This window comes from Delphinapterus leucas, chromosome 5, assembly GCF_059928025.1.
Source record: "Delphinapterus leucas isolate spDelLeu-1000000601 "Yukka" chromosome 5, BTC_Dleu_Yukka2, whole genome shotgun sequence".
NCBI lineage: Eukaryota > Metazoa > Chordata > Mammalia > Artiodactyla > Monodontidae > Delphinapterus > Delphinapterus leucas.
In genome coordinates, this window is record NC_143133.1 from 116,539,400 (window position 1) to 116,566,685 (window position 27,286).

A 27,286-nucleotide genomic window follows, 5' to 3' on the forward strand; every position below is an offset into this window, starting at 1 on the left:
TGACCCTCCTTCCCCTGCCCAGGGGCAAGATATTCCCCGAGCACACTTCTCTGGATGGTTTCTTAAAAATGACAGACCCTTTTTTTTCCTTTTTCCTTTGTTCGTTACAAAGTCCATTTTCACACCCAGATGTGTTTTGTGCTGTTAGTTGATGACTCTCTTCTCTGGCTACTTGATGTGTTTGCCTGACTTCCCTCACCAACTGTTGCATTCCTGCAACTAATGAAGTGGGCTCAGCTGCCTTACCAGCATCTATCTGGAACTTCCCATCAAGAGAGAAGCAGTCTCAGAGGTGAGTGATGGCAGTGGTCCACGGAAAGCCCTGGACACGGACAGGTCAGGCTGCTTTCTCCCTACACCGGCAGTCACGACTTTGGCATGTGCTCCTAAAACCAGGGCTCAACACACTTCCACTGATGCTACAGATCCTCCCCCCTCAGAGCAAACTTCAGTCGTTAAACTCACAGGAAAATCTAAAGGGGATGTTTCTACAAAGCCATTTCAAAAAGAAAGGAGACTTACTTCTTTTAATTGAACAAGTGGCACCATCTAACCTTCAGAGTGGAAACATCTTCTGCGAGCGTTTGAGCAAAGGGAGGGGGGAACGTTAGAAGTGCCTCAGCGTCTCGGCAACATTGAAGTCCAGGTATTCATCCAGAAAACTGTTTGCAATCCCCACGGTGCTTAGGACAGTCAACAAGGCCAAAACCCCCAGACTCAACCGGAAACCAGTGATCCTGCAGGCGGATGTGAGAGAGAGAGAGGTGATAAATAAACTGGGCTACAGGGATGAAGCTGGGGAGCCTGGGGCAGAACTCTCATTGTGGACACTGCCCAGAACTTCCATGTTTTTGCCATTTGAAAATTTTGATTCATCAGATAAATTAAAGAGGATGCCTAGCCACAGAGGTCAAGTGGCTCCTTTTGAACATTCAAAGGATTATCAAGGCTGGGAGGGATTATTTCCTTGGTAAATTTGGGAGATAGTGCAAAATGTTTGCAAGGATTTAAAGTGTGGTGGTCAAAAGAGTGCACACTTAGTGTACAGTTTTATCCTTGCAATTTCCTGTCTCACACCTAGTTGTGGAGGACCTGATGAGACTTGGCCTCAGGCAACGTAGATCACTTCTGCCGTCATAGCCATCAGTGCTGTATTACTCTCAGGAACAGGAAGCTAATATAGACTCCATCCTGCTACTTTTTGTCTAAACACACAATTCTTGGGTGTTCCTTACCTTTTCTTTAGCAGCTTCTGAGTATCCCCAGAAATACTGGTGATGGACATATATGTACACCAGACTTAGACAAGTATCAAAAAACTATAGAGAAAAAAAAAAGAAAAGACACAGGACATGATGGCAGCCTCTCAAAATGCGGTGTGAAGATTGACAACAGTCACAGAACGTGTATCTGACAAAAGACTTGTGTGCAGAGCTCTGGCAATTCAATAAGGAAAGAAAAACAACTTAATGTTTTTAATGGGCAAAATATTTGAATAGAAAATTCACATAGCAAGATAAACAAATGTACCAATACGCACATGAAAATTTTTTCAACATTATTCAACATCATTTAATATCAGCAAAGCTGCAATTTAAAACCACAACGAGGTGACACCACTTGCACACCCACCAGAAGGGCGAAATTTTAAATAGACTGAAGCATAAAATATTGGGGGTGTTGGAATCTCATACATTAGTGGTGGGAATGCAAAATGGTACAGCCACTTTGGGAAAAGTTCTGGTAGTGTCTTATAAAACTAAACATTACTTTCTGACCCAGCAATTCCTTCCTTTCCTGTGTATTTACCCAAGAGAAATGAAAGCACATGTCCATAAAAAGACTTGTACAGAATGGTCACTGCAGCTTTATTCATAATAGCCAAACACTGAGAACAGCCTGGAAATCTATCCACAGGAGAATGGATAACCAAACTGTGATAACCATACAACAGAGGCCCACTGGCGAGGAAAAGAAACAGACAACTTGCAACAAACAGCATGGTGAATCTCAAAAATATTTTGCTGAGTGAATGAAGCATTATACAAGAGTACATACTATGATTCCAATTATAGAAAGTTCTAGAATGGACAAAACTAAACTATGATTTTAAAAATTCAGAGCATTGTCTGCCTCTGAAAGGGACTGGGAAGGACCTGAGGAAACTTTCTGAGTGGTTGTCACGTTCCGTATCTTGATAGGGATTTGAGTGACACAGGTGTATACACTTGTCAAAACTCATCGGATGGTACACTTAAGATTTGTGCATTTCACTAAATACAAATTTTACCTAAAAGAAAGGTAAAATGTGGGGTTATATTCTGCCATCCAGTCCAATGAAAACTCTCAGTATCTTCCCTACACTAGGGACCCTCTGCTTCCTCAGCACTTCACAGATGTAAATTGTCAGAGCCCTCTTCGAAACACTAGAAGTCTGCCTGTGGGACTCTGATACGCTGGATAAAATGAAATTCTTTATTTTATTAGGTCATAAACATTTTTTTTGGCTTCTACTATATACCAGGTATTATTCTAAGGATTGGAGTTAGCTGTGACAAAGATACAAGCTCCCTGCCCTTATGGAGTTTATCATCAAAGACAGACAACAAAGGGGAAAACAAGAAGAAAAATAGACTTGAACGTGCTGTGAAGGAAATGAAGGAGGATGGGCCGCCAGGAACTGGAGGAGGCCGCCTTTAGGAAGGGTCAGGGAAGGCCCCTCTGAGGGGGTGACGCTTGTGCTGGGCCCCGAAGGATGAGAACAGGAGGAGAAAGGGTTGGAAGGGCCACCTGGCCTCTGAGGAAGGGGAGAGGTTCTGAGCACGCTGCGGTTTAGAAACTCCCTACCTAATCCATTACTCCCACAAATCCAATGAGAACTGTTCAAGGCAGTTAACAGGCAACCTACTCTGGATAAGAAAGAGTGCAAATTACAACAAGATACCCAAGATATCCTCTGATGCCAGAGTTAGCCCGTCTGCAGCAGTGTCCTTGGACGCAAACAGACAGTGCTTATTTTGTATAAAACAACTTCCAGGGTCAGTAGATGTCTGGTTGCGTATCTGCTGTTTAATAGTTGTAAGGACCATAGTCGTCATTAAACTTACCTTAGTTGAAATACCATCCAGCCATCCACAACGTAATCATAAATATTGGGTAAAACTCCACACAGTTTTGTCTGCAGGAAGAAAATAAAGACGTGGGTTATTTTATGAAAAAAACTATACACCAAAGCAGTGAGTTTTCATCTATAGGTACATGTGCACCCTCTTCTTACAAAAATAATTATAAGAATTAACCTAAAGAGCATAAATGTCCTTACAGGTAAAATTAGTCTTTCAAGGTGGGACTCAAACATTTTTTAAACCTCAGAGCAGGGCTAAGAATCACTCTTCTACATGTAAGTTGCCAGCAATAGAAATGAAGTGTAGCTCTTTTCCAAAAGACAGGCCTGGAGATGGTCCTGATTCCGAGCCTAAAGATCATTCTGTATCTTATCTAAATAACCCAGAAAATAACTCAATTCATATTAAATGGATTTCTTCCCCAGAATTCCCTTGCATCTATTGCCTTCCATTTGAGTTACTCAGCACATTAAAAATGGTTTTTAAATAATTCCCCTAAAGCCTCCTGAAATAAATGAATGAGTGTATTTCATTCCCATTTTATGGAGGAAAAAAAAACTAAAGACTGAGAACCCAAGCTGATGGATGCCTTGCAGATAGTCTGTGTCATCTCCAGATTCCAAAGCTCTGTCCTAATGTCAAGTCAAATAGCTTCTATTCATAGAAGACTTGGATGGAAAATTTGACACTATTTTAAGCGAAAGGGAATGCTTCTCTGGGAACTATAATTAATTCATCTGCACCTAGCAAAAGGAAAAAAGATGAACTATATTCATCTTCCTTCCTGTGCTACACCCCCAAGTGATCTTGGTTAGGTTGGCTGAGCTCTTTCCTGACAATATCACAACCAGAAAAAAAACCTTTAATGTAATTCATAATGAGGTTTTGAGTTGATCCTGGTGGAAGAGTCATAGTCTACAGGATTAGAAATGATCCTACATGCTTCCTTAAGCCGTACAGCTTAAGTATGTAAGGTTATGAGGCAACTGACCCAGAAACAGTTGATTCTGGTTCTTGAAGGCTGAGTCTTCTAACGCAGGTCACCATGAATGATTCTTCCCTCTTTTCTTCCCTTTTTTTCTTTTCTCTTTTCTTTCTTAATGAAAAAAAAAGGTGTTTTGTTTTCTTTTCTTTTGTGACCAAGATGGTGACATGGAAGCTCTTAAACTTCCCTCCTCCCACAGATGCACCGAATGTACAGATACACACAGAGCAATTCCCTCGGAAAGAAATCCAGAAGTCAGCTGAGTGACTCCTACACATCAGGCGAATAAGAAAATAGCCACACTGGCAGTTCCCTGGTGGCCTAGTGGTTAGGATTCCAGACTTTCACTGTCGTGGCCCAGGTTCGATCTCTGATCAGGGAACTGAGATCCTGCAAGCCGTGTGGCATGGCCAATAAATAAATAAATAAATAGTAGCCACACTGAAATAAGCAGGAGAAGCTGAGACACACTCTCATCATAAACACCACCCCTGGCACAGCACAATACATTCAGGAGAAAATCCTCAACCCCCAGCTTCTCCCTGAGGAGCAAAGGGCTTAGATTGCATATCTAGCACCCCAACTTTTAAGACTTCCACCTGAGGGCTGGGTCCCCAAAACACCTAGTTCTGCAAGCCAGCGGGGCTTGCATCCATGAGACCCACAGGACCATAGCAAACAAAGAAGCAGTTCTTAACAGAGCACATTGAACACTCAGTATAGCTAAGCCTCCAGGGCTCAGTGCAGAGGGAGCAGGCAAAAACTCCTGTCTCCAGTCTTTCTCTAGAAAGGGTTTGACTGCATACTTTACAAGCTGATGCCTGGAGACCCAGCTTCTAGTTTAGCACATATCCAAGGGCTAGCTGAGATCCTCTCTGGAGCCCAGGGGAGCTCATGGGCACTTCTCTTGCCTACTTCCTTCAATTTGCTCCACTGATAAAACCAGATTGCCAGCATCTGTCTGGAAGGAGTCTGTACACACATCTGGCACCCCAGCTTTTGCAGCTTCTCTCTGAGGGACCGGCCTCCAAATCACCTAGCTCTGATAGCCAATGAGGCTTGCACTCACAAGTCTCACAGGACCATAGCAAACAAAGAAGCAATTTTAAACTTTGCAAGCCAGAAGGAAGTGGGAAGATATACTCAAAGTGCTGAAAGAAAAAACTGCCAACGAAGAATACTCTACCCTGCAAAGTTGTCCTTCAAAATTGAAGAGATAAAGAATTTTAGAAACAAAATCCGAAGGAGTTCATCACCACTAGACTTGATATAAGAAATGTTAAAGCGAGGTCTTCAGAGAAAAACAAATACTGTATGATATCACTTACATGTGGAATCTAAAAATTTACAACAAATTAGTGAATATAACAAAAAAAGAAGCAGTCTCAGAGATATAGAGAACAAACTAGTGATTACCAGTGTGGGAGGGGGCAATAGAGGAGTCGGGGAGTGGGAAGTACAAACTACTGGGTGTAAGATAGGCTCAAGGATGTATTGTACAACATGGGGCATATAGCCAATATTTTGTAACAACTGTAAATGTAATGTAACCTTTGAAATTTTTATTTAAAAATTAATAAAAATACTGACATATGTAAAAAATATAGGTCCTCAAGTTGAAATGAAAGAATGCTAATTACTAATATGAAAATATATGAAAGTATAAAACTCACTAGTAAAGGTAAATATATAATTTAATTCAGAATTCTCTCATATTGCAGTGATGGTGGGTAAGTCACTTACGACTCTAGTATAAAGGTTAAAAGACAAGAGTATTAAAAACAAAACAATAATAATTTATTAATAGCTATACAATATTGAAAAATATCAATTTGTGACATCAAAAACATAAAATGGGGAAGGACTGTAAAAATATAGAGCTTTTGAATGCATTCAAAGTTAAGTTGCTATCTGCTTAAGATGGACTGTATAAATATAAGATGTTTTATGTAAGCTTCTTGGTAACCGCAAAGCAAAAGTTTATAGTAAAAAAAAAAAAAAGTCTATAGTAGATATACAAAAGATAATGAAAAAGGAATCAAAGCATAGCACTATAGAAAATCATCATATCACAAAGGAAAAAAGCAAGAAAGGAACAAAGGAATTACAAAACAGCCAGAAAACAATTAACAAGATGTCAATAGTAAGTTCACACCTATCAATAATGACTTTAAATGTAAATGAACTAAAGTCTCCAATCAAAAAACACACAGTGGCTAAATGGATAAAACAATATAAGACCCAACTATATGCTGCCTAAAAGAGATTCAGATAAAATAGACTTTAAGTCAAACACTTTAACAAGATATAGAGATTCATTACATAATGACAAAGGGATCAATTCATCAAGAAGATATGACAAGTGTAAATATTTATGCACCCAACATTAGAGCACCTAAATATATAAAGCAAATATTAACAGATCTGAAGGGAGAAACAGACAGCAATACAATAAGAGTAGGAGACTTCAATACCCCACTTTCAACAATGAATAGACCATCCAGATGGAAAATCAATAAGGAAACATTGGGCTTAAACTACACATTAGACCAGTAGACCTAACAGACATATTCAGAACATTCCAGTTAACAACAGCAAAACAGACATTTCTTCTCAAGTGCATATGGTGTAGGATAGATCAAAAAATAAATAAACTCAGGAATACTGAAATCATATCAAGCATCTTCTCTGACCACAATTGTATGAAACAAGAAATTAATTACAAGAAGAAAACTGGAAAATTCATATATATGTGGAGATTTAAAAACATGCTCTTGAACACGAGTCAAAGAAAAACATCAAAAGGGAAATCAAAAAATACCTTGAGACAAATGAAAATGGGGACACAATATACAAAAACTTATGGAGTACAGCAAAAGCAGTTCTAGAGGGAAGTTTATAGTGACAAATACCTACATTAAGAAAAAAAGAAAGATCTCAAATAAACAACCTAAATTTACATTTCAAGGAACTAGAAAAAGAACAAACTGAGCCCAAACTTAGTAGAAGAAAGGAAAAAGCAAAGGTTAGAGAAAAAATATGAAATAGAGACTAAAAAGACAAAAAATCAATGAAACTAAAAACTGATATTTTGAAAAGGTAAGCAAAATTTACAAAACTTTAGCTAGACCAAGAAGAAGAAAAAGAAGACTCAAATAAATAAAATCAGAAATTAAAGAAGAGACATTGCAATTGATCACACAGAAATACTAAGGATCATAAGAAACTATTATGACCAATTATATACCAACAAAGTAGACAACCTAAAGGAAATTGATAAATTCCTAGAAATATACAACCTACAAAGTCTGAAACATGAAGAAATAGAAAATCTGAATTGACCAATTACTAGTAAGGAGATTGAATCAGTAATCAAAAACATCCTGACAAAGAAAAGACTAGGACCACAACTGGTGAGTTCTACCAAATACTGAAACAACAGTTAATACCATTTCTTCTCAAATCCTTCCAAAAAATATAAGAGGAGAGAATACTTTCAAATTCATTTTGTGAGGCCAGCATTACTGTGATACCAAAGCCAGACAAGGACATTACAAGAAAAGAAAATTATAGGTCAATATCCCTAATGAACATAGATGCAAAAATTCACAACAAAATTTTAGCAAACTGAATTCAACAATATATTAAAAGGATCACAACCACAACCGAGTGGGATTCATCCCAGGGATGCGAGGATGATTCAACATACACAAATCAATCAATGTGATACACCACATTGACAAAATGAAGGATAAAAATCACATGACCATCTCAATAGATGCAGAGAATGAATTTGCCAAAATTCAACATCCTTTATGATAAAAACTCTCAATAAACTGCGTATAAAAGGAACACACTTCAACATAATAAAGGCCATGTATGACAAGCCCACAGCTAACATCATACTCAACAATAAAAAGCTGAAAACTTTTCCTCTAAAACTCAGGAACAAGACAAGGGTGCCTACTCTCATCACTCCTATTCAACATAGTACTGGAAATCTTAGCAATTAAGCAAGAAAAAGAAATAAAAGGCAACCAAATCAGAAAGGAAAAAGTAAAATTGTCTCTGCAGATGACATTAGATATAAAAACCCCTAAAGATTCCACCAAAAAACTGTTAGAACTAATAAGTTCAGTAAAGTTGCAGGATACAAAATCAACACACAGAACTTCCCTGGTGGCGCAGTGGTTAAGAATCCGCCTGCCAATGCAGGGAACATGGGATCGAGCCCTGGTCCAGGAAGATCCCACATGCCACGGAGCAACTAAACCCATGTGCCACAACTACTGAACCTGTGCTCTAGAACCCACAAGCCACAACTGCTGAGCCCATGTGCCACAACTACTGAAGCCTGCGTGCCTAGAGCCCGAGCTCTGAAACAAGAGAAGCCACCACAATGAGAAGGCTGCGTACCACAATGAAGAGAAGCCCCCGCTCACCACAACTAGCGAAAGCCTGCACACAGCAACGAATACCCAACAACAAAGACCCAATGCAGCCAAAAATAAATTAATTAAAAAAAAATCAACGTAGAAAATCATTTGTGTATGTATACACCAACAATGAACTATCAGAAAGATAAATTAAGAAAACAATCCCATTTACAATTGCATCAAAATGAATAAAATATTTGGGAATAAATTTAATCAGGGAGGTAAAGACCTGTAAGACTGAAAACTACAAAACATTGATGAAAGAAATTGAAAAAGTCACAAATAAATGAAAAGGTATTCCATGCTCATAAACTGGAAGCATTAAGATTGTTAAAATGTCCATAATACTCAAAGCAATCTACAGATTCAATGCAATTCCTATCAAAATTCCAGTGGCATTTTTCACAGAAATAGAAAAAACTCCTAAATTTCATATGGAACCAAAAAAAGAACACGAATAGCTAAAGGAATCTTGAGACAGAAGAACAAAGCTGGAGGCATTGCACTTCCTGATTTCAAATTATATTACAAAGCTGTAGTAATTGAAACAGTATAGTATTGGCATAAAAACAGACACATAGATTAATGGAACAGAATAGAGAGCCAGAAATAAACCCATGCATATGTGGTCAATTAGTTATTACAAAGGAGCCAAGAATATACAATGGGGAAAGGATAGTCTCTTCGGTAAATGGTGTTGAGAACACTGGACAGCCAAATGCAAAAGAATGAAACTGTACCCCTGTCTTACACCATACACAAAAATCAACTCTAAATGGATTAAAGACTTGAACATAAGACCTGAAACCATAAAACTCATAAAAGAAGACATAGGGGAAAATATTCTTGACATTGGCCTTGGCAATGATTTTTTGGATTTGGCACTAAAAGCAAAGGCAACAAAAACAAAAATAGGGCTTCCCTGGTGGCTCAGTGGTTGAGAGTCCGCCTGCCGATGCAGGGGACACGGGTTCGTGCCCCGGTCCGGGAAGATCCCACATGCCGTGGAGCGGCTAGGCCCGTGAGCCATGGCGCATCCAGAGCCTGTGCTCCGCAACGGGAAAGGCCGCAACAGTGAGAGGCCCGTGTACCGCAAAAAAAAAAAACACAAAAAAACAAGTGGGACTACATCAAACTAAAAAGCTTCTTCACAGCAAAGGAAACTGCCAACAAAATGAAAAGGCAATCTATGGAATGGGAAAAAGTATTTGCAAACCACACATTTGATAGGGGGTTACTACCCAAAATACACAAAGAACACATACAACTCAATAGCAGAGAAAACCAAATAGCCCAATTAAAAAATGGGCAGAGACCCTGAAAAGACATTTTTCCAAAGACATAAATGATCAACAGGTACCTGAAAAGGCGCTCAACAGCTCTAATCAGCAGCGGAAGGCACATCAAAACCACAGTGAGATATCACCTCACACTTGTTAAAATAGCTATTACCAAAAAGCCAAGGAACAAGTGCCGGCAATAACTTGGAGAAAAGGGAACCTTCTACACTACTGATGGGAGTGTAGACTGATGCGACCACTATGGAAAACAGTATGGAGGGTCCTCAAAAAGTTAAAACTAGAACTACCATATGATCCAGCAGTCCCACTCCTGTGTATATATCCAAAGGAAATGAAATCACCCTCTTGAAGAGATATCTGTACTCTCATCTTGATTACAGTGTTATTCACAGTAGCCAAGATATGGAAACAACCTAAGTATCCAACTGTGGATGAATGGATACGGAAAATGTGATATACCTATATGTAATGAAATATTATTCAACATTTAAAAAGAAGGAAATCCTGCCATTTGCGACAAACTGGATGAACCAGCAGGGCCTTATGCTAAGTGAAATAAGCCAGATAAAGAAAGACAAATAGTGCATGGTATCACTTACATGTAGAATGTTTAAAAAAAAAAAAAAAAAAAGGTGAACTCACAGAAACAGAGAGTAGAATGGTAGGTGTCATGGCCTGAGGGTGAGCAAAATAGGGAGAGCCTAATAAAAGGGTACAAACTTTCAGTTATTAAAGGAATGAGGTCTGAGGATCTAATATATAACATGGTGACTATGGTTCATAACACTTTATTGTATAATTGAAATATGCTAAGAGAGTAGAACTTAAGTGCCCTCACCAAAAAAAAAGAAAAAAAAGACTAAATATGTAAAGGGTAAATATGTAAGGTAAGGGATGTATTAATTAACTCAGTGGGGGAAATCCTTTCACAAATTATACATTTATCAAATCATCATGTTGTACACTTTAAATATCTTACAATTTTGTCAATTATACCTCAATAAATCTGAAAAAAAATCTCTAACTCAAAAAAAGGAGAAGAAAGCCTAATTACAAAGCATAATTCTTTCCTCATTCTCCATAAATCTACAGGAAATTGTGGATGGGTTAACTCAACCTTATTAGTTTCTGACTCAACTACATTAGAAAAAACTCCCTGCTAATCATTCAGCCATCTCTTAAGGCTGGGTAAGGAAGCTTCGTAACTAACTGCATAACTCAGCGCTCATATATAGACCACAGCTGGTGCAGAGTCAGAAGCACGAGTGGACCTTTCTAACCCTGAGCCGGCAATGACAACGGTAATGTCACCCACTCAGCTCTCTAAGAGCCAGAAGAGCGACCATCAGACCCCTGGCACACCAGAAATGCAGAATACGAATGCCAAATGCTTTCCTCTTCATTTTTTTTTTTACTGTTGCTTTTAAGGCCTGAAAGGCCACTGGAATGACCTAAGGAATATCTTGTCCAGGGCCTGACACTGATACCCTCACAAACCATAGCCACAACTTTCTCATTCTTAGGGAAATAACTGAGCTTTGTCTTTCTGCCATTTCCTATCCTTGGCATTATTTTGCTTCTGATGGTTGCCTTTTTACCAACGTCTTTTAAAGTTTGTGAGTTCCTATGGTAGGTTAAGTGAAAAGATACTTTACAAATGTGAACAGTCAGAATAATTACAGCTATGTTAAAAAACATTTCCTTTTCCTCGGCTAAATTCATGGACCTGTTTTCCATGAAGTAAAAGAGAACAGGAGCAGAAGCTTGCTCTATTTTCCACACCCAATGTCAAGGATATTATCCCCTTTGTCTTCTTCTATGAGTTTTATCCTTTTTGGAAACAAAACACAGTTGTCCCATCTTCTATCTAGTCTTGTAAAACACCTTAAATTATCCCAAAATTTAAGGGGTAAGTTCTTCCACAACACGACACAAAATTAGCCATGATGAGATTTTTTTAAAAAATCACCCTCGAAAAAAATAAAAATAAAAAATCACCCTCGGACTTCCCTGGTGGCGCAGTGGTTGGGAATCTGCCTGCCAATGCAGGGGACACGGTCCCTGGTCCAGGAGGATCCCACATGCCAGAGAGCAACTAAGCCCGTACGCCACAGCTATACTGAGCCTGCGCACCACAGCCCGCGAGCCACAACTATTGAGCCCGCGTGCCACAACTACCAAAGCCTGGCGCCCTAGAGCCCGTGCCACAACAACTGAGCCCACATGCTGCAACTACTGAAGCTCACGTGCCTAGAGCCTGTGCTCCACAACAAGAGAAGCCACCGCACCTCAACGAAGAGCAGCCCCCTCCCGCTGTAACTAGAGAAAGCCCACACGCAGCAACAAAGACCCAACGCAGCCAAAAGAAATAAATAAAAAAATTTTTAAAAATCACCCTCAAAACCAGTGCATATTATTCTTCATAAAGACTAACTATTTAGAAGGTTTTTTCTCCCCACTGTACTAGCAGCCTTGGCTAGGCATGTGGGGCAGGTGATATTATATAAAAGCATCCCAGCCAAGCCCAAACTGGGCTGCAGAGGCAGAACCTTGGGTCTGTGGCCCCTGTGGGCATCTGCCCACACACACTGAGAAGCAGGTGCGCTTTTGTGTCTCTTATTTGCAAGAGGAAGCAGGCCTCTGGGCAAGAAAGAGTGAGGAAAGAGGAAATGAGGAAAACGGAAGGATGTTCTGGGGTCTTTCCCACCCCTGCCCAAGCCAGGGTACGGGTTTCACACCTGAGTGGAGACCAGGCTGAAAGCTGAAGGACGGTATTCATGAAAGGACTGGTGAAACTCCAGATGTCTGCAGTGCTATGCCTCAGACAGAAGTGCCAAACAGCTGCAGAGAGCCACAGCCCTCACCTCCCTCTGCCACAGACCAAAGAGCAGCCGGAGAGCAGTCATGGAAGACTCCAGGACCTGGGGAGGGATCCCGAACTCACAGGACCGGAGGACTGGAGCACGGCAGTGGCATGGCCCCCCACTTCAATTGCTAGGCAGCAGAGCTGTCCCTGCCCACGTGCCCGGGGGCTCCAGGAAGTAACTGAGAAGATGGAGGAAAGGGGTGCTGAGGTCCCGGGGAAGCGGTTAGAAGTCACGGAGACTCAGGCAGGGATGTGAGTGTAACTGCATTTGTGCTCCCAGAGGGCACAGCCTGGTGGATGTGGGCAGTTTAGTACCATATCTCTGCACCCTCCTCTCCTAAGAAACGAGACTCTTTGTCCCCTATAAGCCGTTAGTCACTGTTGGTCTCACCCTGACCTCCTGTCCCAGCTGCGCTCGTTGTACTTTTCTCCTGGTCCCTTGTTTACCGACCCGCCTTAAGCCCTGAAGATGTGTCCCACTATCACCTTTCAGAGATTGAAAATAATTCTCTGACAGCCAGCCTGGGGCCCTGCTCTTGCTAACGGTCTTCCCTGCTGCTGCCTGCTGAAGACACCAGGTATTGCTTGGCCTTAAAATAACTGGAATCCCATTCCGGCTGCTCAGTCTGACCTCCCGCACCTCCTCCACCACGTGACCATGTCCTTCCACCACCAGCACTTTTGGGTCCCTGCACACCCCACAGCACCGTTAAGTGGTCCACGCCCGGATGTGCTCCAGAGCAGCTTGTTCACAGTGAGCTGTCCACAGACATTGTTTAACTCAAGGGGACCAAACACTGAAAATGTGTCCTGCACAATCCTATCAGTGACTAATTACAGTCACTTCGCCAGGAAAACCAAAGTGAAAATAATCGATGATCTCTTTTTGGACATGAAGGCAGATTATATTCTAGGAGACCCTCAGGAAAAATCTACGGGACAGAAATGGGACAGAAATCAGCTGGCAGCAGCTGTGTCAGTTTCCCTTTGCGTGGGAACAGAGGGTAATGTTGGTTCTGACCATCGCTGGACCGCCCCATTTCCTGCATGTCCACGCTGAGGGAAAATGAGTCTGTCTACTCATTCCCTGGTGAGAGCCCTCTTTGCACTACAATCCTGGGCTCTTTGATATTTAAGCTTCCCATAAAAAGATAAGGGAGAAGCTTCTCTTTTGTTATAGGCAGATGTCACCATGGGCCTCAAGTTCCACCCAGGGGTAATAACAGAAAGAGTCTTTACTGGAAGAACAGTGGGGTGACCAGCCATCCTGGTTTGCCCTGGACTGAACAGGTTTTCAGAACGGGGGACTTTGATTTTTTAAACCAGGACAATCCGGGGTTTGCCTGGAACGGAGGGATTTCCTGGGACACAGAAATCGGAGTGCTAAAACTGGGAAAGTCCCAGGCAAACTGGAAAGAGTTGGTCACCCTAGAAGATGGGCCAGTGGAGCCCATGGAGGTTGAATATTTAAAGCCACTGAAAGCCCCCATCATCCGTCCCCAACTTCAAGGCAGCCTGGGCCTGGGGGCTCAGGACATGTGACCACTGCAGATCCCTGTCTGGACCCAAAGGCTGGGAGCAGTGAAGGTAGTCCTAAACTAAGCACTGCTTGGGCCCTGTCTCCGTCATTAAGTGTATGTACTATAAAGCTCACCCCATACTGGAAAAGAAAGAATCATATTGCGTTCTGGCAGTGCCTAAAACCCTAGTCTCTGACTTTTTTTAATTGCACAACCCCAATAAAAAACATCCGCATGCCCTACTATAGCAGAGGCGGCTGGCTGACAACAGGGATGGTGTGAAGCTGGTGCTGTGCAGTAGCTGCCCAGTCAGGGATACACTTCCCAGCCTCCTGGGATCTTAGTGGGGCTACTTCTTGCCAATGGAAAGTAAGTGAAATGACATACGTCACTTCTGAGCCAGATGGCTAAGCAGCTGGTGTGCCAAGCTCCCTTCACCCCACGCACTGGTTGCATGGAGAGAATGCTGAGGACCCGGATGGGGACAAAACCCTTAGATGGAAGAAGCCTTGGCCCCTAAATGACCATGTGAAAGGCCACCCAACCAGGAGCACCCATGTAGGACTTGAAGTGAGCAAGAAAAACGGTAAACTTCCGTTACATTAAACCACTGGGAATATGGGATTGATCCATTAGCACAGTTAATACATTCGACTGGAAAAGAGTATCATGTACATTATAAAACAAACACAAACTAGAAATTAAAAGATGATATTTTAAGAGTAAATATGAATAGGAGCTCCAATGTTTTCCTCACTCCCACAGCAGAGCCCTTAGTGTGCCCCTCAATGTGTGCACATCAGCTGGGAAATTTTGGGCCTTAAAACACTTCTGAATATTTCTGCTATTTGATAGATTTCTCGTAAGCACTCAACATGAAACTTTGCTTATGACAATCATGTTCACAGAAAATCTGAACCATTTCCCATAGAGGAAAACCTGGACAGCCGGAGGACACCTCTAATGCCATGCTTAGAGTATGACAACTTTTAAAAATAAAAAGCAGACAAGGCAACTTAAAGGAGGTTTCCCTCGTTCAAGATTTTTGCTGCTCCTTTTTCTTCTTTTGTTTTGGTGACTTGTTCTGAAACACCACCAGTAGGTTGCACACCTCCATGAGCTACTTGCACTATTAACAGAGACCCAGACTTGGTCTGCTGGCTTTTGACCCTAAGAAGTGTTTTGGATTATTACACTGGCTGGAGGGTCAGAGCAACAGGTTAATATGCTCAGAAAAGGCTTGGGGATGAGAGGTTGCTGGAGCTAATCCTTTTATATAGATCTGTAACTATCTAAATTGTCCCTTGTCAAGTAACCCTCTGGGACACGGGAGGGAGGCTGCTGCTAATGGCAGGAGGGCATGAAATCTAACTAGCACTTCAGTGGTACTGCTGATAAGGAACAGGATGGGGAGACGAGGGAGTGAGGCTGGCAGCTCATCCAAATTCTAGCTGCCTCTCGTCCCCTGACTACCTGAGAATCACCCAGCTTGTGTGACAGAAGCTGTTTGGTGGTGGTGTGGACTAAATGTTTGTCTCTCCAAAACTTACATGCTGAAGCCCTAACCCCTCAGTGAGGCTGTATTTGGAGTAAGGAAGTAATTAAGGTTACATGAGATCATAAGTGTGGAGCCCTGATCCAATAGGATTGGTGCCCTTATAAGAAGACACACCAGAGAGCTCTCTGACACCTGCCAGACTGACTGACTCTGACTCTCTCTCCCTCCCTCTCTCTCTCCTCTCCCTCTCTCCCTCTCCCACCCCTCCACCAAGGAAAGGCCATGTGAGGACACATTAAGCCAAGAGAAGAAAGCTCTCACCAGAAATAGAATCAGCCAGAACCTTGATCTTAGACTTGCAGCCTCCAAAACTGTGAAAAATAAATATCTGTCATTGAAGCCACCCAGTCTATGGCATTTTGTTTCAGTGGCCCCAGCTGACTAATACAAGGTGGGTGTTAGAGGAGGGTGGAGTTTGAAGACTCATCGTTTAGTCACTCTCTCATCTTGGAGAACCCAAGCCCTTTATAACTCAGTGAAAAAGTACATCTTGGGATTTCAGCTAATGTCTAAGATCGGTACACTTGTAATAAGAATGGAGATGTGTTTATTGTCTCTATTATTTATCATTTTTGTACTTACTACAAAAGTAGGTGACTCACATTACTATAATCCTGGTGCTGCAGAATATTTGAAAAATTACTCTATTGTGAATTTTCCTTTTCTCCATAGGTTTTAGGCATGTATTATGGTCAACAGTTTTAATTTCAGGATTCAAAGTGACTATGAGGAGTTAGTAAATGGCAAAAAAAAAAAAAAGGGAAGAAGAAAAAGAAGAACTCTAGTAGAGTAAGAAAAGGCTAACATTTCTAAAGAGTTCTCAGATTCATGATGATTGGGTTTACTTGTGCCTTGTGGCAGGTTAATTCTGGAACAGGAACTTAATAATTCAGCATTAAGCAAACAGAGTACATACAAGAAAGAAGTAAGAGGCAATTCTTCTACCTCACCCAGAACTGATGGAACCATTGTTGGGATACTATGTACATTTCTAGGCTCCAGGTTTAGAAATAATATGAAAAATTTTAGTCTAAAGAGAACAACCAAATTTTTTAATGATTGAAAAAAGCAACTGAATTTCTGCTACCTAGCCTCAAAATACAGCAGATGAAAGACATTTAATAATGGTCCTCAAGTGTATGAAAAAGAGTGAGGTCATCAGCAGCTATTCTTCTCTTCCGGTGAGGATAGAATCAGAGGAAATATATTTAAATTACAACAAGATCAATTTATTACTTGGATCTACTTTTTAAATTTATAAAAGCCTTTAATCTAAAGGGATCAAGGTGCTCAAATTAGACTAGATAGAATTTTCTAACCTTAGCAATACCATGAAGAAATGGCCCTCCGTGAAATTATAGCTGCTATTTTCATAATTTCAAAGAGTGTATTCTGGCAAAAGACTGCAAAACTCTAGAAAGAGTCACCTCTAATGCCCTCCCTGGAGGAAGGGAAGAGGAAGTGAATGGGGCCTCTAGAGAAGGGGCCCTGAGCTAGTAACTTGGGTAAGCTGGCTCCATAATAACGATCGCTGCTTGACAAGTAAGTATCCAACTTGAGGCGACCCTCAGACAGGAAACAGGTACTTCAGGGGTGGTCAGAGGGACCTTGAAATGGTTGCTATGAGATGTCAAATTCCACTCAAAGAAAGAATTAGTCATAACAGTGGGCTTCTTGACTACGCTTAGGGCAAAGCAGCAGGAGAAAGAGTAGGGGAAGAGGCAGCGCTTCTGTTACTCATGAGGCCATAAGATCTTCAAGGGAGGCTGAAGGGACTCAATGCTTTGGTGCAGAAGAGCCAGAAAAGAAAGTGCATTCCCTCTTGGGGATTTGCAGAGCTCAAGGGAGCCTTCCCTGAAAAAGAGAATAGGTAGCCGAGTAGGCTTTGGAATAAACTGGTTATCCCAGGGGCTCCTGCCCTAACTACCTCAGATAAAGTCGAAATGGCTTCACCAGACATAAATCTTCTCTGATCTGGCCAAGTTCATCGTAAACCTTTGAACCTAAGGCAAGAACTGGGCTAGTGCCCTGGAATATCCAAGAAGAAATTCAGAGAAGGGAGTAGGACCATTCCCATCCACCCTTCAGAGAGAACCCAGGACAACTATACTGTGACAAAGGTATTTTATGGCTCCAAATCCCCCACCCCACCCTAATATTGGCGATTATTTTTTAACCCCTCTCTGTTCTGCCATGATTAATCAAACAAAACACACTTAACAAGGAAATTGGATTTGGATACTTATAAACAGCAACTTAAGAGAAATATTTGGAAATGGTGTCCAGCTTTATTCCCAGGATAAGAGGCATCCAGATGCAGAAAAGGAAGGAGAGAGCAGTAACTCGAAAGAAAATCAAATCTGTGAAAACTATGTGAACGAACATAGAACCAGAAGTGACCCAAGAATCTAGCCTGCTGGAAATCCAACACTCCCCAACAAAGTCTCAGAACATGAAAGACAAAGTGAGAAGATGCAGAATTTCCTCCTGTGATCATTTGTATGAATAGTATGGTATCTCCCAAACTCCAAACATTAATATATTACTGTCAAAAATTTAGCTTCTCCATATACCTCTTATTATTTTTCTATGAATCAACTTCTTTTTGACTCAGACAAATTCGGAAAAATGAAATTGTTCCCACTTGCGGTAGTGATGTAAGAGTGTAACTTTCTAAATAAAAGATAAGTATAAAAATAAATGCCATGAAAACAGAAAGTTGTCAGATTCTTATTAGATGCTATTGATTGCTGGAGACTCTGAGCATGAGACCCTTCCTCTGCTGAATGGGGGAAATGGGTGTCCAGATGGTGTCGAGAACACATCCCAAGGACTTCCTGCTAAACATGGCAGATTGAACCCGTGTTTGTTTCTTCTCCCTCCTGAAGCCTCACTGAAATGCCAGTAAAGGAATAAAAAATAGAAAGTCTTCAAGAACAGAGAGAACGGGAGCAGACACAGCAGTGGAAGAGAGATGGTAGCAAATTTCTGAAGGAAAACCAGCACAAGGGGAACCATAGCTGAGTTGGCAAAGTGCGGAAAGCTGAAGCTACGTGCCTGTAAGAGGAAGAAGCAGTGAAGACTGAGACAAGGCATTCCCTGGCAGCACAGTGGTTAGCACTCTGCACTGTCACTGGCGAGGGCCCGGGTTCAGTCCCTTGTGGGGGAACTTATATCCCACAAGCCATGCGGCACAGCAAATTAGAAAAAAGACTGAGACAGTCCTTATCCCAGAACCCAAGAGGCTCAGCAACTGGGGCCCAGGTCCCTTGGAGGCCAAAGGCTGAAACAGAAGAACTAGTTGAAAGACTGTAGAAGGAGGCCTTTGGCTCTGCTCCACCTCTGAGCCCCACCCTACTCCTCCATCAGAGGAGATGGGAGGATTATTGTCTGGAGAAACCGAACCAGAGAATCTCTGGGGGCTCCAAGAACAATGGAGCGTGAGGGTAAAATTCTGTACTGATCATAGTGCGAATTCACATACTGCAGAGTGGAAGAAGCTTCCTTCCTTCACCCACCACACTGTCAGACTACTAGAAGGCAGGCCTAATATACCCACCCTCCTCCCTCACCCTTCACTCCCTCCTCCCTCACAGGGGAGTTAAGGGTTTTTTTCCTAGAGGAAGTTAACGGTCCCATAAAGATGACCTACAGATGCCATCATCTGGGGTCCCCCCCAGAAGAAGGCTGCCTCCTGATCCATCACCCTTCAGTGAAGCTGCCTTCTCAGTAAGCCCCGTCTGTGCACACAGAGCCCCCAGTTCTCTCCCTAGTGCCTCTTTCTTAAATTGCACAGATAGCCAATCAAGAATGACCTGACATTTGAGTAAAGCCTCTAGGGTCTCTTTTGCTCAGATCTCTTTGCTGGACCCTTGTTTTCTTGGCCTCATCAGGCTGGAGGGCTCTAGGTTCAGTCCTTGGTCCTCTCCTCTTTTTGACCTATACCCACGCCCTTAAAGATGTCATCCAGTGTCCTGGCTTTAAATCGTTTTCATGTGCCAATGACTCCTGAATTTATATTTCCAGTTCGGATCTCCCTGCTAAAATGCAGACTGGTATATCCAACTGTCTACTCTCTATCTCTGCTTGGATGTGTAAGCAACAATGTATTAGCCAGTTTATGATGCAATAACAAACGATCCAAATAGCTTAGCAGAGCACAGTGTCTAAAGCCTCTCCTTAGCTGTAGCGTTAAGTCCCATCTCCTGGTCTTCCCCCCAAAACTGCTCTTCCTGCAGCCCTCTCTGACTCAGTTAATCACAATTCCATCCTTCAGGATGCTCAGGCCAAAAATCTGAAAGCTGTTCCTGACTCTTCTCACACTCCATATTTGTTGAAATCCTATTGGCTCTCCCCTCAAAATATATACAGAATCTGCCATATCTCATACGTCATCTGCTATCTTCCTGGTTCAAGTCGCCATCATCCCTCACCCGAATTTTTGCAGTAGCTTCCTAACTGAATTTTCTGCTTCTACCAATGCGCCCAGTCTATTCTCTGCAAAACAGACAAAGCGATCCTTTTAAAATACAAGATCATGTTACTCCTCTGCTTAAAACCCTGTAACGACTTTCCATTTCACTTAGAGAAAAAGCCAAAGTCCTTACAATAGCCTTCAAGGCCCTGCCTGGTCTGGTCATCCATTGCCTTTCTGACTTTCCCTCCTACCACTCTCTGCCAGCTTCCTCTCTCAGCTACACTAACTTCTTTGCTAACCCACCAGTCACACATTTCCACTTAAAGTCCTTGCATTGGCTACTTCCTCTATCTCAAGAGCGTCTTCCCTACATGGCCACATGGCTAACTCCTTCACCTGCTTCAAGTCTTTGTTCAAGTGCCACCTTCACAGTGGGGACTACACTGACCACTCTGTTTAAACTGCAACCCACTCTAGCTCACCCCCCAGCAGCCCTCCTCCACGTCCCTATGTAATGCTGTCGTTTTTCTTGTATAGCTTAACACCACCCTCTTACACAATATCTTATTTTCTTATGGTATTATCTGCTTATTGTGTATCTTCTGTCTTCCTTGGCTATAAGATAAACTTCAAGAGGGCAAGGATCTTTGTTGGAGTTGTTCACTACTATCTCCCAACAGTGCCTAATACATAGAGGTGCTCAAAAAATATTTAACAGGTGAATAACAAATAAAAATTAAAGGCAAAGGCCAAAATAGAAAAATAAGAAGGAACTTGGAAGAAACAGAAATGATAAAGGAAGATTTTTTTTTAAATCATTAAAATCCTCAGATAGAAGAGAATAAACTGCATCTATGAAACAAGAAAGGAATGATATAACAGCAGCAGCAACAAGAAGAACTAAAAAACAATCAAAGGATAAAAATTAATTCTTAGGAATTAAATTCATATTTGAATTTTTAAAAAAATCAGTAAAAAGTTGGAAGTTCAAGAAATTCCCTGAAAGAACAAAAGTCCAAGAAGATGAAAAACTCAAGATGAAAGAAAACTAAAGTTCAGTCCAGGAGGTCAACTTACGACTAATATATATTTTAAGAATGACGGACAGGGCTTCCCTGGTGGCTCAGTGGTTAAGGATCTGCCTGCCAGTGCAGGAGGAAACGGGTTTGAGCCCTGGTCCGGGAAGATCCCACATGCCACAGAGCAACAAAGCCCGTGTGCCACAACTACTGAGCCTGCACTCTAGAGCCCGTGAGCCACAACTACTGAGCCTGCATGCTGCAGCTACTGAAGCCCGCACGTCTAGGGCCTGTGCTCCGCAACAAGAGAAGCCACCGCAATGAGAAGCCCGCGCACCGCAATAAACAGTAGCCCTCACTCACCACAACTAGAGAAAGCCCTTGCGTAGCAACAAAGATCCAACACAGCCAAATATAAATAAATAAATGAATTTATTTTAAAAAAAAGAATGAGGGACTTCCCTGGTGGTCCAGTTGTTAAGATTCCCACTCCCAGTGCAGCGGGCCCTGGTTCGATCCCTGGTCAGGGAACTAGATCCCATATGCATGCTGCAACTAAGAGTTCGAATGCCACAACTAAGGAGCCTGAATGCCGCAACTAAGGAGCTGGTGAGCTGCAACTAAGTAGCCCACCTGCCACAACTAAGACCTAGCACAACCAAATAAATAAATAAATAAATATTTTTAAATAAATAAAGTAAAATAAATAAAAGATCCTACAGGCCACAAAGAAGATCCCACGTGCTGCAACTAAGATCCGGTGCAGCCAAATAAATAAATAAATATTTTTAAAAAGAATGAAAGAACAGAGAAAATAAGAAGACAAAATTTAGGGGCAAACAATATTTTAAAATATTCTAGAACAGAAGGCATGAGTTTTCAGGCTGTGAAAAAAACTCCTCTAGGGTTCAGCATAGTGAAGAAAAATGCCTCTGAGCAAGCACAGCACTGTAACACCTCAGGCCAGGGATCAGGGGAAGACCCTAAAGCTTCTACAGTTTCCAAACAAAGCATCAGAACGCACAGAACACCTCAACAATAGCAGTGGAAATTAGATAATAATGAAAACAATGAGGGTAAGGATTTTAACAGAGAAACAGAGGCATATTCAGAAGTGTCAAGACCTACCATTCCCCTTCTCTCAGGAAGTGTCTGGAGGATGTGCTCCACCAAAACGAGAGAGAAAAACCAATACATAGGATAATATGAAATCCAGGCAACAGGTGATCCAAATCAGTAGGGTATAAGGGAAATTCCTAGGATGATGACAGGAAGTTGTGGGATGACAGCTACGTAACAGATCTAAAGTGCAACCTCCAGATTGGAGGAGAAATATGGAAGACTAAAGCACAAATGACTCCAAGGAAAAAACAAGTGGTATTACTAGCTTACTTAATGTATTTAAATGTACTGAGAGGAAATTTTCAGTTCTGCTGAAGATTCAGAGATGAAACTAAGCAAACAAACAAAGAGGCAATTATTAACCCCATGTAAAGCAAAAAACTACACAAGAAGGAAATGTAACCATAGTATACTACTTGATTCAGCTTTGAACATTATTTACTTAATCACAACAACATAAACGTTGATTTAACTCAACAAAGTGATATAACTTTTCTGGAAGGATGAAGTGAGGAAAAGAGGAAACAGAGGAGCATGAAATTTTTTCTGCCATAAAAGGAAGTCAATTGATAATGTCTAAAATTTGTGAATCAATAAATAGCAGTGAACACATAGTATTTAGAAATATGGAAATAAATACCAAAAGTAGTAGTCAAAAGGAGTGCCAATGGCTGTCTCTGGGGATGGATTGGGGATAAGGAGAATTACTTGTTGTTATAAGGCTTGTAACCTCAGTTTATTTTCAGACTACATACATGTATTACCCTGATAAAAATAAATATTTGGGGATGTGGGACATACCAGCACCAAATCAATACTTTCCACTTGATATAACATAGAGATTCAAAGACAGTGGAAATGACTTTCTCATCATGTGGTCCAATGTTATTTAAAATCATACCTTGGGGGACTTCCCTGGTGGCACAGTGGTTAAGAATCCGCCTGCCAGTGCAGGGGGACACGGGTTTGAGACCTGGCCCAGGAAGATCCCACATGCTGCGGAGCAACTAAGCCCACGTGCCACAACAACTGAGCCTGCACTCTAGAGCCCGCAGGCCACAACTACTAAGCCCACGTGCCACAACTACTGAAGCCCTTGCACCTAGAGCTTGTGCTTCACAACAAGAGAAGCCACTGCAATGAGAAGTCCGCACACTGCAAAGAAGAGTAGCCCCTGCTCTCTACAACTAGAGAAAGCCCGCGCACAGCAACACAGACCAAATGCAACCCAAAATAAATAAATAAACAAAAATTTTTTAAAATTAAAAAAATAAAATAAAATCATACCTTGGGCATAAAGTTTCAGCCAAGTTAGATGAATAAGCTCTAGAGATCTGTTGTACAACATTGTACCTCTAGTCAACAGTAATATATTATACCCTCAACATTTTGTTAACAGGGTAGAGCTCAAGTTACACATTCTTACCACATTTTAAAAAATGTTTAAACATGTCTATGCACCTCTTAAAATTATCTCTTGTACTACCAGTGGTATTCATCACACTTTCAAGCCTAGGGAAATAGTGTGTGCCATCCTCCTTGGAGCAATTAGATGGACAAGAGACCAATGTTCACAGTTCAAGGGCCATGTCTGACCCAAACTAATTTAAGACATAATAAAAAAACTGAATAATTCCATAATCATTAAAGAAATCAAATCTCATAGTTTAATTTTTTTTCACAAGAAAAACATCTGGTCTAGATCATTTTATAGGCAAATTCTAACAACTTTGAAGGAACACACCCTTCCAATCTTATTAAAACTCTGAGAAAATAATTCTCTAATTCATTCTGTGAGGCTAACATAATCTTGATATCAAAATGAGCAAGGACCATACAAAAAAAGAAAAATTATAGTCCAACCTCACTCATGGACAAACATGAAAAATCCCGAACTATTAACAAAAGAACCAAGCAATGTATAAATGGTGATATGTGCAATGTTTTTAAAAGCACCGGGTTTGGGGGATTAAATGTAAAGGGAGCCCTAGCATCTTGCATCAGGCAAATTCATGGTGTTTATAGGGGAACATTCTGTGTGGATCTGAAAAGGCAAGGAGCACAAGATGTTAAAAAAAAAAAAACAAACTATGAATACACATAAAATAGAAAGCTTTCTCATTATTATAGGTTTCTGATTTTAGGAAATGGGTTATTGGCAGAGGATAACACTGACCTACCTCTGTTTTGAAGTGGAGAGGAAGAAGTAAAGATTTCAGATAGAAAATTGATAGCATAACTATTCCAACATGAGGCTACTGAACTCTCAGGGAGCCCCTTCCAGGCTCTTGGACCAAACTGCCACACTTAGAGACATATAGCAATGCCCCCTAAGATCCCAGCCTTTTCTGTAAATGTATCCTCTGAATTTGTAATATAGGTGGGTAGAAACTCCATGCACTGCCTACTTCAAACCTCAAGGATCATGAGAAGGGTCTTGGTCACGAAGACTGGTTTGTTATAATGGCATATCTTCTCTGCGTATCTTTCCCCTAATTAGGAATTGTGTGTATGTGGCAGATCCATACCCCTGAAGGGAAAAGCATTACTCACTGTGCATGAAATAGTCTCTCAAACTCTGGTGACCCAGAGACTGATTTTGATCTCGCCTTTCCTGCCTGCAAAGCGAAATAACCTGCAAGTAAAGAGGAACGAACATTAAACATGTGGCACATCATTATTCATTAGTAAAATGCAAATTTAAACCACAGGTAGATACACTACATACCTATTAAAATGTCTAAAATTAAAAAGACAGATCATACCAACTAGAAAAGACAGACAGACATGTGAAGATACAAAATCAACTGGAATTCTCACACACTGCTGGTGGGAATGTAAAATGATACAACTACTTTGGAAAACCACTTGGAAGGAACTTTTTAGTTAGACATACATTGACCATATGATTCAGTCATTCCACAACTAAAATTTTCCCATGAGAAATTAAGTCATACATCCATAAAAACACCTGCCCACAAATGTTTACAACAGCTTTATTTGTAATAGCCAAAAATTAGGAACAACTCCCTGATGGTTAAGATTATATGTCAACTAGGCTATCCATGGTGCCCAGTTGTTTGGTCAAACACCAGTCTAGATGTTGCTGTGAAGGTATTTTTTAGAGGTGATTAACATTTCCATCAGAAGACTTTGAGTAAAGCAGATGACCCTCCATATTGTGGGTGGGCCTCACCCAATCAGTTGAAGGCCTTAAGAAAAAAGTCTGAGGTCCCCCAAAGAGGAAGAGATTTTTGCCTCCCTTTGGACCCAAGACTGCAACATCAATTCTTGTTGGAATTTCCAGTCTTGCAATCCACCCTGCAAATGTCAGACTCACCAGCCCCAACTACTATATGAGCCAATTTCTTAAAATAGATATGTGAGAGTGTGTATGTGTGTGTCTGTGTGTATCCTATTGGTTCTGTTTCTCTGGAGAACACCGACTAACACAAATGTCTATCAACAGTGAGTGGATAATTAGTGCTTTGTCCATACAACTGGATACTACTCAACAGTAAAAAGGAATGAACTATTAATAAGTGAAACAACATGGATGAATCTCAGAATAATTATGCAGAATGAGGTGTGTGCAGATGATGTCACCTGGAACTTGAGCAGCTGCACGAGGGGTATCGGAGGTCTGACAATGGCCAAGGACAAACTAAGAGGGCAGAAGTCCAGGAATGTATTCCACATAGCCAGCCAAAAAAGCTTTAAGGTTAATAATAAAGCAAAACCAGTTACCACTAATCTTAAGATAAACATTGTGAATGATGAAAAAGATAACTGAGTGAATAAAGCTTTCGTAGATATACAAAAGGAACGTGCACACTTCTCAAAAGGCCTTTCTCTTGAACCTCTGCAGAAACAGCTGATTCCTCAGCAGTGTCATGAAAACGAACCAGTTAATGTTGATGAAGCTACAAGATGAATGGCTCAGTTGTAATACACTGGTGATGCATCGAATTCCCCCAAAAGACAAATAAATTAAATGTTTTATACAAAAATTTATGCTAAATGAAAGAGGCAAGACCCCCCAAAAAGTATTACTGTATAAGTTTATTTGTATAAAATTCTCAGAAATGCAAGTGAATCTACAGTGACATAAAGTAGATCAGTAGTTGCCTGGAGATGAGGAAGGACAGGAAGGGGTGGGTCACAAGAAAACTTGGGGATGATGGCTCTCTGCAGGACTCAGCTTCCCTATTATGAAATGATTATGACTTTCTTCTTCATTTGCTGCATGGAAAATACATTAGATTATGAAACCCCAATGCCTGGGATCACCTGCCTCTGATCATCAGTGCTGTGACCCTCTTTCACTTTCAGACCCACACCTCCTCCTCTGTAAATAGTTCTCACCTCCTGTCCTTATCTCCCTCGTTTTACCCCGTAGTTAACTTCTGGGGTCTATTATTTCCCTTCAGATTATTTCTTCCAGTTTCAGTTTCTCACAGTTTCTCTCCAACACTGTTCTGGTCTCCCTTATTTTACCTTGATATCCATTTCCTACTTGCTAATGTTTTACAAATAATTTCCTTTTCCACACCAAGTTTGCAGCTTCAGTCTCTCACTGTGTGACAGTATTAGGGGCCATGTGTTTCCTCCTGAAACATGGTACCATCTCCCCTCCAACAAGAAGTCAGTAAATACTGAACCTGGTCGAGTAAGCCTCTCACAGCCGGCTACTTTCCTTCCCCTTCATCCCCCTCTGCTGCAAATAAAGTGTTGGTCCTGATTTAGAAGCTACAGCTGAACATCTAAGGACTGGCCTCTTTCTCGTTCAAACTGTAGTCCTATCACTGAAGTCTGGGAGAGTAGAGTGAAGATAAGTGTGGGATTAGGCACTGATGGTTTCCAACCCTGGGCTAAGTCTTTTCAAGGCAGCATAAAGCTGGAGAGGCCAGTGGCTCACGGCCTCAGCTGGAGCCAAA

At 41.3% G+C, this 27,286-nt stretch overlaps 1 protein-coding gene and 1 pseudogene across 1 annotated transcript; one reads left to right on the forward strand and one right to left on the reverse strand.

The window, feature by feature from the left end:
* Nucleotides 1-251: 251 nt before the first annotated feature.
* MGST2 (microsomal glutathione S-transferase 2) lies at nucleotides 252-25,679 on the reverse strand. The gene is given in 4 exon segments (XM_089912430.1): nucleotides 252-737; nucleotides 1,216-1,318; nucleotides 3,108-3,178; nucleotides 24,903-25,679. Coding segments are annotated over 4 exon segments (429 nt in total). The 5' UTR covers nucleotides 25,028-25,679; the 3' UTR covers nucleotides 252-607.
* Nucleotides 25,680-25,833: 154 nt separating this feature from the next.
* On the forward strand, nucleotides 25,834-26,885 carry LOC149749226 (ribosomal biogenesis factor pseudogene; annotated as a pseudogene).
* The last annotated feature ends 401 nt before the right edge of the window (nucleotides 26,886-27,286 follow it).